General features: G+C 46.7%; 2 protein-coding genes and 2 non-coding genes across 5 annotated transcripts; all 4 read right to left on the bottom strand.

Moving 5' to 3' along the window:
- Window positions 1–3,706: 3,706 nt before the first annotated feature.
- rpl3 (ribosomal protein L3) lies at window positions 3,707–7,494 on the bottom strand. The gene is made up of 10 exons (XM_028985975.1): window positions 7,442–7,494; window positions 6,932–7,124; window positions 5,942–6,110; window positions 5,467–5,602; window positions 5,155–5,341; window positions 4,800–4,960; window positions 4,631–4,732; window positions 4,458–4,553; window positions 4,045–4,164; window positions 3,707–3,796 (listed from the first exon to the last, which is right to left on the bottom strand). Exons 1-10 carry the CDS (start codon window positions 7,442–7,444, stop codon window positions 3,752–3,754), a joined length of 1,212 nt encoding a protein of 403 aa, XP_028841808.1. The 5' UTR covers window positions 7,445–7,494; the 3' UTR covers window positions 3,707–3,751.
- LOC114795036 (small nucleolar RNA SNORA54) lies at window positions 3,867–4,002 on the bottom strand. Its single transcript, XR_003750441.1, has one exon. It is a non-coding gene; the product is annotated as a small nucleolar RNA SNORA54 (small nucleolar RNA).
- LOC114795040 (small nucleolar RNA U83B) lies at window positions 5,022–5,117 on the bottom strand. Its single transcript, XR_003750445.1, has one exon. It is a non-coding gene; the product is annotated as a small nucleolar RNA U83B (small nucleolar RNA).
- Window positions 7,495–8,285: 791 nt separating the features above from the next.
- On the bottom strand, window positions 8,286–16,743 carry slc25a39 (solute carrier family 25 member 39). 2 transcript variants are annotated; one of them, XM_028987744.1, is made up of 12 exons: window positions 16,586–16,743; window positions 15,633–15,723; window positions 14,438–14,497; window positions 13,609–13,659; window positions 13,013–13,122; window positions 12,870–12,937; window positions 11,710–11,834; window positions 10,952–11,125; window positions 10,756–10,865; window positions 10,070–10,151; window positions 9,694–9,774; window positions 8,286–9,483 (listed from the first exon to the last, which is right to left on the bottom strand). In XM_028987744.1, exons 2-12 carry the CDS (start codon window positions 15,712–15,714, stop codon window positions 9,365–9,367), a joined length of 1,062 nt encoding a protein of 353 aa, XP_028843577.1. In that variant the 5' UTR covers window positions 15,715–15,723; window positions 16,586–16,743; the 3' UTR covers window positions 8,286–9,364. The 2 variants fall into 2 exon arrangements, with proteins under 2 accessions (XP_028843577.1, XP_028843578.1); XM_028987745.1 differs by lacking the exon at window positions 13,609–13,659.
- Window positions 16,744–17,267: the final 524 nt, after the last annotated feature.

The raw sequence follows: 17,267 nt of genomic DNA, 5'->3' as shown, positions 1-17,267 counted from the left end.
TGGGACGTACAAAACGAAAATGTTCTGTTTCTGTAATATATGTGTGTGTGTGTATGTATGTATATATATATATATATATATGTAGTGTGCATGGATTCATTTCGAAATTCCAAGCTCTACTCTCTGTGTGTGTGTGTGTGTGTGTGTGTGTGTGTGTGTCTTCAGCACCAGTTCCCTCCATCTTTCTCCATATCATGGAGATGACAGGCTTGTCCTTAATTTGCTTCTGCTGCACAATTGCCTCCTCCACCCTCACCCTTGCGTCCCACTCCCCACTAGATGTATTCTTTATTGTGTTCCTGCCATCAGCCTGCTTACTCACTCTCATTCATCCTGCTCACACACACGCATGCCCACATCTCATTCTCCTCTCCCAAGGCTGCGCCCCCGTCTCTCACCCTTGCCTCTCTTCTGCTCGTGCACCAGCGGAATGCTCACTTCCCAGCATGCACCAGCGCCGACATGACAGCTATCATTCTTCCTGTCCGCGGTTTGTTGGGAGCAGGCTCTGCCTCCCTGCATCGTTTGTTGTAATTGGATGAGCGAGCCACCACCTCGGTCACGGAGCAGACAGCGGTGACATCTGTTCCGTCTAATTAGGGCCCTGATAGAACCGCCTGTTCCAGAGCTACTCCATTTTATCACAAATACAACACTTGTGCACTTCGCCCTTCAAAGAGTGATAAAATCACTCTTCCAGCTCCGCCTAGCTGGCCTAGTGGTTAAGGAACGTTATTGCACATGAAAAAGAAATGGAGTTGGAGGTGGAAAAATTGATTAAATGTCATTAAGTGCCCTGATGGCAGCAGGGTAGAAGCTGTTGTTTAGTCTGTTTGTCCTTGGTTTTAATGCTCCTGCATCTCTGGCCTGATGGCAGCAGTCATGGTCGGGATGTGAGGGGTCCTTTATGATGTTTTGACTAAAATATTCATGGATAAAAATAGGAATTTTGAATATGAAACTTGATTAGACTAAAATGAGTCTGGACGTGACTAAGACTAAAATGACAGCTGGATGCTCTTGACTAAAACTAGAATTAAAACAGGCCACCAAAAACAACTATAATGGAGACTCTATGCTTTTCTAATTAGAAACAATGTGAGCATTGTGCAATAATCTGTTTATGTAAATCGATATCTCATCGATATGGGAAATGAGCAATTAGATATTGGTGCCTACAATATCTGCACAATACCCCATGTAGCCCTTCAGGGTCACTAATGAAAAAGAACACTGAGGACTGATCATCTTCACCTTCCTGCATCTCTTCCTCTATCCTCATCCTCGCTCCTATTTTCTGTTGTTTTGCTGCTTTATTTATAGTCTGGCCGCCGTTCTCCATTTCCCCTGTCCTCCGCTGCCCTCTCTCCTCCCACTCGGTGTCCTCTGTGTCAGTACCGGTGTGAGGAATTAGGCTCCATGAGGCTCCTCCCTCCCCCTCTCCCCTGGTGCAGCGGGTCTGCTGGGTGTCTCTGCGGCGTGCGGCGTGATTACAGGCTCCAGGCTGGAAGGGAGGTGGAGGGGTGGGGGTGGGGGTGTGGTGCAGCGGAGGCCAGGGGAACACACCGTCCCCACGGCCCCCATGATGCCACTGCATGGGGTGGCCCTCACCATGATTGTGTCACCATGACGGCTGATGTTCATGACTCAGTCCACCCACAAGACCCTCTTCATGTGGGTGATGGGACTAAGCAGGGCAGAACGTTACAGGTGGGTACGTTCCAATACAGTGTCTGATGTACATGGAGGATGTATTCCTGTGTTCCTGTGTGTGTTTGTGTGTATGTGTGTGTGGGGTTGGTAGCTAAAGACAGTTTTTTTATCTGACCTGGAAACTGCTTACTAGGTCTTTGCAGGTCGAGGAGAGTTTTAGGCAAAAGAACAAAATGTTTCACGGTGGCCAGGAGAGACGGTGCAAGTACATCATCTTGCCTCCTGTTGATATCCAGCTTGATATTAAAAACAAGAGAATGAACATTCTCTTAAACATATTATTTCAGAAGACTACTCTCTTGCTGATTATGTAACTAGCTGCCTTTTCTCGGTTATCATGGTAGAACACGCCAGCGATGGGAAGAATAAAAAATCTGGCTGGATTGGGACACTGTCCCAGTCAGGGTCCTGACAGTGTTAACTCATGGATGCTGAACATGGTGTTCTCACATTACATTTGCAATTGGACCTCTGTGAGGAAAAAGGCCTTGTTGACCTTGTATTTGCATATTGAACATGAAAGGGAACAAATTAAAACCCCATGTAAATCAGAGCATATCTAAACCAGCCCAAAATCACAAGCAGTGTGTCTCAGTGGGCTTAACAACCACTACAGATGAAAGCCCTCATATGTAGAACCTCTCTGGACACAGTGAACAACTCCCTGGAACACTCACAGTGAGAAAAAGAATAGAGGAAACCCTGGGAAGGAATCATTCAGAGAGGGATGCGTGTAAGGGAGTCAGGAGTATAGGAAGTCCACGATTTCTATGATCGTCCAGGACGATGATGTTCAGAGTCACAAGTTTATCGGCGGGGCCGTGGTGGGGCCATCTGCACCTCTCTGGTGGTCTCTTCATTGGACTCTGGAGGTGGTCTTGGCGCTTGATTCAGTGCCTCGGAGGTACGACTGGTACAGAAATACGTGCAATAGTGGCCCGGTAGCCTAACTAGCCTAACTAAGGTGATCTGAACACTGTGCTTGACTAGGTGACCGTGTAATTAAGTGGACTTAATAATTGACACCGTGTCTGGGACTTAAGGACAGTGTGAACAGATGTGTGTTCAGTTTAGATTTAAACAAGATTACACTATATGATTATAATTTTATGAATTAAAATAAGTCCTATATTCCCAGTTAGATTATTTTGGAAATAACTTATTTTAAGAAGTTATTCTTTTTCTAATGAAACATTAGCATTTTACATAATCTATGATGAATTAAAGGCGACTGTGTCGGAGCGGCCGTGGGCGCCACCTGTTGGTTGGAACCGGGATCGGACGCGGCTGAACGGGACCTGAATACTGATTCTGTGGTGCAGGATCCGCCGCAGTCGAGCCGCTGCTGTGCGGCCAATGTCACCCACTCGAGGCACATCTATCCCCAGACCGGTCCACCATTACCATGCAGGCCACGACTGAAATTATTTGCACGTTTCCGATTGTCGATCTTATAAAATGACACTACACATTACTACAGTGCGGCAGCTAAACGTGGAACATGTTTGTCAAGGACCAGCAGAGAGTAAAATGCCACACCCAAGGGAGACGTGTGGAGGGCTGCCAAGGCGTGGCACAGAGACCACCATCCTTAATCATCCTTGCTCAGAATACATCAGCATAGAGCACGACCGTATACCAGACCATTGAAAACCTGGACTGTCCAACCCACAAGGCCAGTGAAACGTGTGGGATTTGTATGATGCAAAAATGCCAAAATTTAATTGACTTTCCAAAATAAATGGTATGTAACTTGTCATTACACACAGATTGGAGGGCTTCATTTGATTTATTGGGTGTGCAACACTTCAAATTATTTAATCACTCTAGATTCCAGGTTTTAGTTCTGGAAAGTAGAACTTAAGGAAACCCTGCCAGAATATGGCGCAGTACCATATACATTGAGATTCTTTAAACTTGGTCCCCAAAAGGTGCAGAGTTATTCAAAGGTTCAATCCCCCCCTCTCCCATAGATAAGACTACACAAACGAGATGAACTTCATATTTTTATTAAAGAAACCACAAAAGGGGTCAAAGTTCAGACAGTCTCCTCCTTGGCAATACGGTCCTTCTTGAGTGGTCCCTGTACGAAAGAGAGCAAGCGTTAGACCGAGGTACACTGGGAGGACATGCGCTGCTGCGCAGAATGAGCCAGTTGTTCCCAGTGAGTGAACAGGGAGGCAGAACAGAAAACCAGCACTGCTCCCCTGCCTCGCTGGGGTTTGCTGTGGCACCGGAATGGAACCCAGACGCCAGACGGTGGTCTGGCGCAGGTTACGTACAGTGCGGCCTCGAGACTAGTAAAACCCAACGCAGACAAGCCTCACTCACCATAAACGCCTTCTTCTCGTCCGCTGTCTGGAAGCGACCATGGCCAAACTTGGAGGTGGTGTCAATAAATTTGAGGTCAATCTTTTCCAGGGCACGACGGCTAGTCTGCACCAGCAGAGACTGGGGAAAACAAAACAAAAAAAAAAAAAAAAAAAAAAGTTTGTATTGCGCGTGTGTGACTTCAACGTGCAGTTTTGGTGTCTGAAGCTTTAAATGCCAATGAGGAGAGGGGCAGGACTAGAGCAGTCTAGAGAGCCCACTGATTCTGGAGTCTCACCCATTGAGACATACGGTTTATAATTTTGGGCTATAAGAAATAGATGTTTCACTGTGTGAATTTTTTTATAAGGGACCTTTAAAACCGCAGATGAGCTCAACCTTTTCCCTCTGCCCCTTATGCTCAGACCACTCACCTTCCGCAGTGCCAGTACCCTCTTCTTGGTTCCAATAACACAGCCCTTCAGCATCAGGAAGTCATTGGTCACCTCACCATAGTGGACAAAGCCTCCCTAAAGTTATTAGAATTGTATATTTATTAAAAACTACACATTATATATAAAAATAATAAAATTGAGTAGACACCCACCATGGGGTTGATGCTCTTGTTGGAGAGGTCGTAGTCAGTAGAGGCGTTGTTCTTCACCAGCTTCCCGTCCTTGGTGTGGTAACCTTGACCGACCTTGTAGATCTGAAAGACACGTATGGTCAACACCCAAGTCAAGCTCACTCCTCCCTACCACACGTCATCTACCCACCTTCTTGTTGATCTCAGTTCGGTGGTGGTAGCCCTTCTGGCCGGCACGTGCCACAGAGAAGGCCACACGGGCGGGATGCCAGGCGCCGATACAGGCCACCTTACGCAGACCACGATGGGTCTTGCGGGGCAGCTTCTTTGTGTGCCAGCGGCTTGTGACCCCTGCAAACAGATCAAAAAGTCAGCGACTGAAGTCAGAAACCCAAACAGGGCGGGTCCAGACAGGAGTAATCAGAAGGAAGGCAGCATGGAAGATCTCTTCATGTGTTGTCAGGCGCCACGCCTGACGCTCTATTCCGTGTTCTCATCACACACTCATCCACGACCAAAGGACTGTATTTAAACGTAGGCCGTACCCTTGTAGCCGTGACCCTTGGTGACACCAATGACGTCGATCATCTCGTCCTGGGCAAAGACATTGTTGATGGCGACAGACTGCTCCAGTTTTTCACGGGCCCAGTCCACCTTGTCTGAGATGGAGCCACCATTGAGCTGGATCTCCATCAGGTGGGACTTCTTCTGCCTCAGGGGCAGCAGGCGCATCTAGAAATAGTAATTTAAAAAAAAAAAAAAAAAAAAAAAAGCCACATGAAGAGCAGAAAACGCCTGAACACAAGAACTTCAAACTCCGAACCCCAAACTTATTAATTCGGGGCTCCAGGCCGTACCTGCGTGTGGGCCATGATGCGGATGACCTGGCAGTACTTCTTCATCGAGGCAAAGTCCTTCTCCAGCTGCTTCTTGCCCTCCTCGTCCTGCCACTTCTTGCAGTACTTTGTGAACGCCTTCTTCTTGGACTTGTACCTGTGGGTGTCGGGTGGCGGGGAGGGAGAGGCAGAGATTGGCACAAACCCTTCATAACCCACAGGAGGGGCAGCGGAAGGAGATCGGCCAGGCTGCTCGGCCGCGAAGCTCCCTTGTGAAGGGACAAATGGCCGCCAGCATCAAAGCTGTTTTTGGCTCATGGCTGAGTTTCTAAGGAGCCCTTTCCACAAGCCAGAGGAGCCTGGAGCTCATCAGGCCACAGGAGACCTGAGCGGAGCTGGACCACGTGGCAATCAAGCCGTTAGATGGGCACCAATAAAAATGCTCCACATCAGGCTACAAAGTTCCACAACGGAAAAAAAAAAAAAAAAAACTCACCAGTTCTTGTAGAAGCGACGTTTGCACTCGTCGCTGATGTGCTCAGCGAAGACCGTCTTAAAGGAGCGGAGACCACGAGGGGTCATGACATAACCCACAATTCCAACCACAACCATGGGGGGAGTCTCCACAATGGTCACAGCTTCCACCACTTCCTTTTTGTTGACCTCTGAAGTATAGAAAAAAAAAGCATTAACCACCACAATGACCCTGATCTTCACACATCATTCATGGTCTGGATAGAGACCTGCCAATCAGTACAACTGAGAGAAGAAAGAAAAATCTAATGGCAGTTGAGATCCCAGGGACAGTCTCAGAGGCATTTGAAAGTCATTGTGATACACAGCACAGGGTGACAAACAAAATGTGTCCTCTGCTTTTAACCATCACCCTTGGTGATCAGTGGGCAGCCATGACAGGCGCCTGGGGAGCAGTGTGTGGGGACTAGCTAGGCCACCAATGCGCATAAAATAAACCCACTGAAAGACCATTTTGAGTTATGAAACCATACAGGCCTTTAGAGGGTTAAAGCCCAAATGTATTCATATTTGAATATGTTCCATGCTAAAGTAGTTCTAAAGACTAACTTGTTTAAAGCAAATAAACCTATCTACAAGCACACAACTTTTACAGCAGTTTAAAGTAAGGTGCCGTTCCCACGTGCTAAAGATAAGAGCATTAAAACAACTAATGTAGTCTACCCTAGAGGGCAATTAATCACATTTAACCCATTTTCCCCTCCAATTCAGACTCTTCATGTTCTCTCAGGCACCATATTTATATTATATACGTGCTAGTTGTCTTCTATTTAAGAGACCAGATCAGGAAGAAACCGTGCAAGGCAGATCCAGCCGACGCCACTGCACTCAGAACTCGACATTCAGCACGGGCCCGTGGGCCACATCTGTCCGCCCGTCGAGGGTCTCATCACAGGCAGAACGGCGTCGGGCGTCCCCCCCCTCCCCGCCCAGGGAGCCGGCGGCCGCTTACTTGATCCGGGCCGGTCCACCTCGCGCACGACGTGGGTCATGCCGGCCTTGTAGCCCAGGAAGGCGGTGAGGTGGACCGGCTTGGTGGCGTCGTCCTTGGGGAAACTCTTCACCTTGCCGCGGTGACGTCGGCTTCTCTTGCGGGGCAGGAAGCCCAGGGACCCGTGACGGGGAGCCGAAAACTTACGGTGAGACTAAAACGAAAGAAATAAAATAAATATTACAAAATATGAGTATATTGCTCATAAAAAAAGTAAACTCTGTTAACAGCGAACTAAAGCGTCGAAACCGGCCAGGCACGCCGCAGCGGCCATCTTTCCCTGCGTGGGGAAGCGGAGACCCGCCGCTAGTTAAAAATCCGCGGGCAGACAGAACTACACACGCGGGGAGAAAGTTTCAGACCGACGGAACGCCTCTAATCGCGAACACACGCCAACAGAGCCGGGATGTCGCGGATACCGACGCGATGGCAGGGCCGATGGCGGCGAAGCTGCGCCAATTCCACACTCACCATCTCGTCTCCGGCCCGATAGAAAGAGGCTGTAGGGCGGGCGCTGTTTCGCTTTTATGTGGCAGACGACGTCACGTCCGTCAGTGCGTGATTGCGTCACCGACGTTATTGCTTTAGTCAAAGTGCGCCCCCTAAAGTCGCCATAATGTACACGCATGTCGAGTCGACTCTGTCCCTCCCAGCTGCTGTCGCTTCATGTAAATGAAACCTCGAAACGACGCTCGCAGCGTATCTTGTTTAACTAGATCCCGTGCGTCATTTTTTCTGCATTTTTGCATCCGACAATGAATCATACAGCAAGAAGCAACGCCTCTAGATGCCTCAGACGGAAGTTTTATATTGGTATCCAGACTTACATCAGCACGTGTTCACTTTTCATTTACATTATTTACCAGACGTCCTTATCCAGAGCGACTTACAGTCAGTAGTTACAGGGACAGTCCCCCCCTGGAGACACTCAGGGATAAGTGTCTTGCTCAGGGACACAAAGGTAGTAAGTGGGATTTGAACCTGGGTCTTCTGGTTCATAGGCTAGAATACTACCACCCGAACTTGTTGCATTTTATTCATATTAATGTTTTAATATCATTACATGAACAGCTGTGTAAAATATTTCCTCATGTTCAAAACCATGACTAACACCTTTTCTTTCTAACCGTATGATGAACCGTATTTTAATAAAAGTTTTTTATTCTCTTTTTGACATTTTAGTATAGAATGACTCATACAAAACAATTAATTGGCGCTGGTGTTCCCGCGCTTGCGGTGGGCAATATAATGAAGTGAAGAACCATCATGTAACATGACATTTAACATCTAAATAGGAATTGAGTCATTACAGAGCTTCGTAAAAGTCAGTTTTTAATTTCAACAAGTGGAAAACGCTCCCCATTGGCCAACAAGAAAAATACAACATAAGACAATAAAAAAAAAAAGAAAAAAAAAGAACTGGAGGCAAACACATGAAGAAAAGCTTCATGCAAAACAAAACAAAAAGAGAACACAAGGAATTCCTAATCCCCGCAGAAAAAGGAACACTGGGACACGACTTCCAATGTACCGCTCTCCTGGGATAGTCACGTCACACACAAAAAGAATTATAGCCAAATCCAAGCAGCCATTTTTGTCGAACATCTAGGAAGCAGTGTGTTTGGGTTTAATTTAGGCTTAAAACTCATCCGGTCCTGTCAGTATGAGGAGTATAGATCACCAGAATGTTTCTGTACGCATTAAATTTAACATTACAGAGGATGGCACTATTCCCAAATATTTTGAGATTCATTCACAATTACAATAATTAAGTAGTAATACCTATAGGACACTACTTCAGCCAAAAGACTGTACAATCCGCCTCTGCTTAAAAAAAATGTAAAAAAGTATTTCAAAATAAGTCCCAATTTGCCGATCTTCAGTCACACAGCGGACAACAGCAGATTCCGGGCTGCTAAAACAATAAAAACCACGCCCTGGTACATTCGAAAGAAAAAAGCATGCACGCACATGTGCACAAACACACACACACACACACTTTCAACTGGTTGGTCCATTGCTGACAGAATAAAGATAGATAAGTTGTGGGCATGCGTCTCCTGTGTTTCATCTCCTCACGCTGCGTCCCGCATCTGAAGCAGGGTCAGAAGCATCTTCACCAGAGGTAGTGTACTTCAGCATGCTTTGGTTTTTACTCCAGTCTAAGGCCTCGACAGGTTTATCAAAAGTAGTATTGCGATGAGGTTGAGCCATGCAGTAGGAAAATCAAGATTCCACCCCCCTCATATATCTGCATCATGTCATGAACCCCACAATTCAATGCCAACCTGTGCCTACCAGTGGAAGGTTTTAAGAATTCCAGTGTTTTAAAAAAAAAAAAAAAAAAGTCAGCAGTCGTCTAATCCTTCTCAGGTCAGGTTTCTGTAGCCAGGCTCAGTATGCCTGCTGCTCTCGGTCTCGGTTGAGCTTCTGGAAGAAAGCCTTTCCAAACTCATATGTGCTGATCATTACCGCACAGGCCGGGGCGACTCTGATGACCCTGGGCAGGAAACCTGGAGACACAGGTTACACGTAACCGCTCCCATATACTCGAAGACAACATGCCGTAAAAGAAGCATCGTTCAATAAATCGGAACAAGCACCATATCCGGTAACTATACTCCATTTCTTCAATAGAAAGGGAGTCGGATCGCATGTAACGTGATCAGAGCTCCAGGCGCTTCAGATGAGCTGTTAGGTAACGGTCCTGTCCTGATTCTGACCTGCATATAATCCTTTGAAACCCGACTCGGTCCAGATGCTCTTCATGATGTGCCAGGTGGAGGAGGGCTTCTTCGTGGGAACTGTGGAGGGGAGGGACACGCGGAGAATGGAAAATTACATACTTTTGTGTTGGGTAAGAGGAACTGTCGCAGTATTTCCCAAATAACCCTACTGCACCCCCGGCATAAATAACAATCGTTCTGAACCACCGAGCCGCTGCGGAAACCATTCCTACAGGCTAGCGGCCCCCTTTTTCCCCTTGAGGTTTAAGTGACAGAAAGCAGCAGGAGGAAGTGTGATATAGTGCAGGGGTGCACGGGGGACTGAAAGAAGGATAATGCAACAATTTAATGCATAAAACAAACACGCCCTCACCTGCCAGAGTCTCCATCTCCCCCAGCTGAATTTGCCTTCGGGTCTTCACCACATCAAAGGGTAGGGTCATCACTGCAGCAACCTGGAACACGCGAGTTTGTTGACCAGCGTTTAGGCCAGAGCTTTCACCCCCTGCTAATTACGGGGGTATTGCAGAGTGATTGCGGTGTCTGGCAGCTAAATCAAGCAGAGCTGGTAAGCCTCTTGTTCACAATCCCGGTAAATTTTAGGTGGAGATTTTAACCTAAGCCATTTAGTAAACAGCGAGCAGGACCATTTTGCCAGAGGTAAAAGGTGACAGTGATACACGGTATAGAAAACGTGTCCTCTGGATTTAACCCATCACCATGGTGAGCAGCGTGTGGGGACGGTACCTTGCTCAGCGGCACCATGGCAGCTCGGCATTTCAGTAACCTTTTGTCACGAGTCTGCAATCAAAACTGTGGCAGTGGTGGCCTAGTGGTTAAGGAAGCGGCCCCGTAATCAGAAGGTGGCCGGTTTTGAATCCCGATCCGCCAAGGTGCCACCAATAAGTACCGTCCCCACACACTGCTCCCCGGGCGCCTGTCATGGCTGCCCACTGCTCACTCAGGGTGATGGGTTAAATGCAGACGACAAATTTCACTGTGTGCACCGTGTGCTGTGTATCACATGTGACAATCACTTCACTTAAAAACTTGACTCACCGTCCCAGAGACGGCTCCAGAGATGAAACTGGTGGCGAAAGTTGGCTGATCAACTGAGTCCCGCTCACACAGATGGGCTTTCACCAGCTCGTAGTTAAACCAATACAGGGCTTGGAAAAGAACACAGAGGTTTAACTAATTATCAAGCTCCATAACAGTTCTGTCACGGAACCTCAACGCTCCCAGCCGGGCTTACCTGAGAAGGGCACATCCCGCAGCACTGTCGGTCCCCAGCCCCTCCAGAGGGACCGCCATCCGCCCTGGGCCACAGCCGAACGCATGCACACACTCAGTTCCTGGTAGGACAGCTGTCGAGACTGCAGCTTGGTGCGCACCAGCTCCAGAGGGCTGATCACGGTCACCGCGCCCACTGAGGACACAGGTCGAAAGAGATGATGTACATATTGATCCCATGGCAGACACGTTCTGCTAATAATGGTCGCTTACAATAGATCTGACTGGGCAACACATCTCACATTTCCCCTGGTCATTAACAACAACATGTAACTACAGATTAGTTTTTCCATCAGGCAGAACTGTTCGGTTTTGGTGCAGGTGCAAAAATGAAACAGTACATTTGTAGTAAAGGTCCACACATTCTTTACTCAAGCAGAAGTAGAGGAACTTCCATTGGAAAAGTACAGCCAATCAAACCTACTTGAAGTTGCCTCCACTGTACATGATGGCATTTCTAGGACTAAACATGTCAGAACAGTTGCCATTTCCTCTCATTTTATGTACAAAGATGGATCAATCAATGAGAGTATTTATGTGCTTATATGGGTCTATAATTACAACATAATTGAACTTGAAGTCCAGATGCACAATGACTCAAAATAGCTTATTAATAATAATTATGCCTCTCAAATGCATTATTATATCACAAATTCAAGTTTTCTTCATACCTTGGCCAGCCTACGACATAGTATTACTGTGTTAGTGGCATGAACTCACGCCTGGCTAGAGCTCCTGCAAAAAGGGGGACGTGGTTCCCGTGGTATCCCATGCCATATCGCAGGAAGTCTCTCAGCTGGTCATAGCAGGTGAAGTAGATAATAGTGGCAGGTACAGCCATCACTCTGCAGAGAGACAGGAGTTGTGGAGCTGCTTTACTCCCAATAAACTACTGCAGGCAGAGCGGTAAACCTGTTTTAATGGATCTTAAATAAAGTTAAGCCGGGCGTACGTGGTGTCATATTGCGTACACAGATTCACTCCTCACTACCAGGTTCAAAGCGGCCATCAGCCTATCATGAAAAATCAAACCTGACATTTGGTAGTCCATCATTAGGCCTATTCTGGGTGGGCTTCAAAATGATCCCAAGCTCTGTAAAAATATAGTAATTGTCATACTATTTTTAAATGCTATATGCATACAAGAGTGCTTGTACACCGAGCGCAGGTATGCACTTAACAAATAAGACCAGTTTATTTATTATTATCATTATTTAATTCAAATGATCTACTGGCTGTTTAAGCTGCTACAAGAAGCTACACGCCGCTGCTTGAGCAGCTACCCTGACGTAGATCCCATGTCTGTAGCTTTAAATGCAAATGAGGAGGAGAGCGGCCTATAGAAGTTGAGCGGGCATTAGCAGAAATGACATGATCAACTGACACCGATCCGTGAAGCGTGTCATGTTTTTTGCAGAATTTAGACTAACCTGCCTCTATAAATCCTGCTTTTATAATTGTGATTGAAAATTTTATGGTAAAGTCTAAAGAAAACCAAGAGGCAGGCGATCATAATGAATAATACATTTAAAGAAGAATGTTGAAGTTTGGTGGAAAATGTTCAGCCATCCATAAGCGCTAATTCCTTCCGACAACCCTGGGGGTGAAGCCCCACTAGTACTGTTTTCCAGTTCTAGTGACATCCCTGGTCCTCATTATATATATATATATGTGTGTGTGTGTGTGTGTGTATATATATATATATATATGTGTGTGTGTGTGTGTGTGTGTGTGTGACCACTCGAGTGCAGCCAGGTGTTAATGAGCTTGTGTAGTGTGCGCAGTCAGGTGGCATCTGAGTATCGGACCGCGTGTGGATATAAACCGTGAACGTTTCCTCGCATGTGATTTGAGCTGGTGGCTGTTTGAGTTTTACTCACAGTGTGGGTGGGAGGCCGCTCCAGAGAGACCGGACTCCTTCATGGCGGGCAATCTTAACAAAAGCATCCTGTAAGGAGAGCAACACGTGAGACTCGGCTGTACTCGCTTCAGAACCCAACACTGAACAAGCACCCTTCCTCACCACTGTCCCGCTGAAGTGGGTGGGGGTTTTGTACCAGCTGGCGCAGCTGCTGCCATTCTGGCACACGTAGACATGGTCCATGAGCCCATTGCAGTACAGGAAGCACTTCCCTGAAAAGTCAACACCTCAACATCATTCCATATTTAAAATGTGCATGCACATATAGTTTCTCTCTCTTTAACAATAAAAAATTAATCATATTTAAATAAAGTCTACCAATTTCTTTTAAAAAAATATTACATTTTGGACTCTACTAGGAGGGGAAAAAACTAGTACCTGACAGAACAAATATTAATATAAGGGGTCGTGGCACGTCTGATTACAAACCGATCTATATCAGGCTCCAAGGACACTGAGCCTTCTGTTTTTCAACAGTCTGACAGCAGCTACGCATTAAGTCTCCACTTCATTTGTGGACTTATTCATTCTAGAGTGCAGAACGTCATCGTTTCGCTGGCATCATCAAATCATCCGCATGCTGCTTTTGCTTGTGGGAAGCTTGAAAAAGTCGGATGAGCTGTGGCGAGTGAAGCACGTGCTGGGAGTTAGCGAGCGTTTGCATGTGTGTGCATGCATGCTTGTATGATCATACTCACACTTGGAAGGCCTGATACCCCCACTCCAGGACACAGAATCAGTGGCCAAAGCTTAAAAAAAGCAAACATGCATCCGGAAGACAAAGGGGAAAGATGTTGGAAAAGCAAATAAAGAAGTGAGATGGGTTGAGTGCGTTAGAAAAGACAGGAGGAAAGGGAGACAAGATAAGGAGACTTATTGTCATGAATTAATTAGCTAAAACATTATGAGCATACACAGCAAAGTTATTAGATTACATTTAGCAAGAAACAAAATTTACACACATATAATATATTAATTACAATAACAACTTATAACAATTATAACAATAATATCTCTCCTCTACATATCACAGCACTGCAGTATTGCACCCCCCCCCCATCTAATAACACTGGATGTCTTAGTGAAACGACCCATTATAACATTAAATGACTTATTATGTATAATACATTTATGCACAGCGTTACATTTACAGCATTTATCAGACGCCCTTACCAGAGCGACTTACAATCAGTAGTTACAGGGACAGTCCCCCCTTGGAGACACTTAGGTGTGTCTTGCTCAGGGACACAATGGTAGTAAGTGGGATTTGAACCTGGGTCTTCTGGTTCATAGGCGAGTGTGTTACCCACTAGGCTACTAGCACCCTTGATATTTAATATCTTGGAGCAGTGTGTGGGGGACGGTGCAATGTTCAGTGGCACCTTGGTGGATCAGGATTCGGACCGGCAACCTTCTGATTACGGGGCCGCTTCCTTAACCGCTAGGCCACCACTGCCCTAAATGTTGAAGTGTACGATGATGATGATGATGAAGTGTTGCATGGGGCAGACAGGGAGGACTCTGTACCTTTGTAGAATGGAGATTTCTGTGACTGCAGCCTGATCTTGACCACGTCTAGAGGAGTGACTGTTGGGACATTTTCACACATCATGTCAGCGTCACCAGTTTCGCAGGATTAAAGATTTTGCCGTGATCCTCGGTCGGTACAGTCATGGATGGATTGTCATGGCTGCGAATCACAATTCTAAAACCAGTTTGGGAGCTGGTTTGTTCAATGTAAACAAGTATTTAATCTGTGTTCATTCACGGAAATCCATTCAGCCATAGATGTGCCGTTCTAAAACAAATAAGAAACGGCAAGACATTTTTATACGCTATAAGATGCAAGTTTGGACGCGCCTGCTCATTTTTGGGTTTTGCCTTTTTTGCATCATAGAACAAAACCAAAGACACAGGACTATGGAATAATGTAGGTACATAATGAGGTTACGTAATAAACCAACAGAAAATAGCAAACAAGGCAAAAAGTTGAACATCTGAGTCTCTCCAAATCAGGGAGCTTTTGCTGGGATGGCAGCATTTCACACTCGTCTTCTCTCCACCACCTTAGGTTGGACAACGGTCATGTCAACAGTCCTGAAGGTTTATGCTGCACACATATCATTCGCTCGTGTTAATCAGCATCTCATGAAGCGGATTTTGATGATGACAATAATGAACAGATCAGTCATGGAGGTAAAAAGAGGCGACTCTGAAAAAAACAGATTCATCAAACATACTTCACCATCTCCTAATACGACAAACACTAAATATGTTTCTTGCATTGGATTCTTCAAATTGGCTTCTTCGTCTGAGTCTCCATAACCGCCACAGAGCAGCTGCATCCAAACTTGTCTTTGTACTTCAAATTTAACCAGTTCTTCAACTCCGAGATTTCTTATAGTCGATTCGATTTAAACTACCAAATTACACATTTGAATAGGTCACATGTGTGAAATTGAAACACAAAGGTTTGCTGCATTTCCTCTTTCCAAGCAACAAGGTGTGGGGGGGACTGGTAAATGAATCTTCACCTAGCTGAGGCTACTGATCTTACTGATGATGATATATATATATATATATATATGCATGCTGCAAAACACACTATTCTAGATTCAGTGACAGTTGCAGTGAGACTACGTAACTGTACATGTTTTTATTGTCATGTACCAGCAAACTGGAACATCGTGAAGAGTGTGAAGGCAGCGAAGGTGCCTCTTACCGAAGATGGATGTTAAAAGGGCTCCGGTGCCTGAAGCCAGCATCTGCTGGACCGGGCTGATCCCGGCGGGACGTTCCACCATCCTGACCGCCTGAAAGAGCGGCACAGAGAGACTGATCACACCCTGCTCACATGGCATCGGCGTCACGCCTAAATTCAATGCCGCAGCACCGATCGGACTGGTTTCCCACTATTGTACATCAGCTAACCCCCGCTGTGTTGGATTTCAGCCCATCTACCTGACTGAACTGGCATGTCTCTTCAACTAGCTCGATTAGTTCGGATTAAAAGAACACAGGTCATCTGAGAACAGTGCACTCTGTCAGAAGGCCTGACATTTACAAGTGAAGTTAGCAGTAAAGCGAGTTCTGCATTCAACAGTCACAGATCTTTGCTGGATTTTTTTATAACTCATTAAACAAAAACCTCCACTTTCACAAAATCATGTTGAAAAAAATAATCATTTTATGATTCTATGAACGAATGTCTTGTATGCAGAACTTTCCTGGGGTCAGAAAGAAAGTAGGTCAGTTCAGGGGGGAGCCCTGATAACATATCTGCTGTGCGCACTAGTCAGGGTGGGGCTAGGGGTGGGCTGGTCAGCTCGGACCACCGACTCAAAGTCGCAGAACACCAGGAACGAACCCAGCGCCGCACCAACACGCCAACACACTTCAAACCCGCTTCACTGCGGCCGAACCAAACGTCTTGTAATCGGACCAAGTGTCAAAGGCGGCGATAATACGGGGAATTATCAGCACGGTACACGGCCGACCACAGATAAAATACGACTCGAGCGTGATAAAACATGACAGTCGTGCAGACGCAGATTTAAAAAGAAGAGAAGAGCGCCGCTGCGACGTCCACGACGTAAACTTCGGACTCGCGAATTAGCTTAGCGCGGAGGCTACTGCACGGAGGCTAATGACCCCGGCGGCCTGCGTGCTACCTACCTCCGCCTCTACTCCAGCGCGGTTCTCCCACCGACACGGACGCCCTTCATGCCGAGGGGCGATCGCTGGGAGCGCGGACCTCCAGAGACGCAGCGCATTACAGCGGCGTCCAGCTCCGCCGTCGGCGAGAAAAGCGGCCGAGGGCCACGCGCATGCGCACCGCGCCACCCGAGTCCGCCGGACAGGGAGCGCGCAGCGCGCTCACGGCGGGGGTTGTTGCCAGGTCTGGCGTTTCGCTGCCGGTCTAAGCCCGAGTTGAGTTATCATACAGCGCGTTCGGTTTAGATCCGTAATACTCTGTAACAGGAGTCACCGACCCTGGGGCAGCGGTGGCCCAGCGGGTAAGGAAACAGGTTCGAATCCCAAGCTGCCAAGCAAAAAGCACCGTCCTTGCCCACTGCTCCCCGGGCGCCAGTCATAGATGCCCACTGCTCACCAAGGGTTAAAAGCAGACGAAACATTTTGTTTTGTCACAATGACAAACCTTCATTCAGCACAGATTCAACGTCTGTTCTCATTAGAACCAAGTTCTGAATGAGGTGTGGTGGAACATGGAAAGATCTATTGTGTGAGGGACTGGTGGCCTTCAGGACCAGGGTAGGTGACCCCTGCTCTATAACGTGGCTCTCCACCAGTCACCTTGGAAGACCCAAATCACATAAGACAATGAGTTTTTGTTTCA

Source organism: Denticeps clupeoides, chromosome 7 (genome assembly GCF_900700375.1).
Source record: "Denticeps clupeoides chromosome 7, fDenClu1.1, whole genome shotgun sequence".
Taxonomy (NCBI): domain Eukaryota; kingdom Metazoa; phylum Chordata; class Actinopteri; order Clupeiformes; family Denticipitidae; genus Denticeps; species Denticeps clupeoides.
The sequence above is the reverse complement of the archived record's forward strand: the minus strand, read 5'-3'. Positions and strand labels throughout refer to the sequence as shown.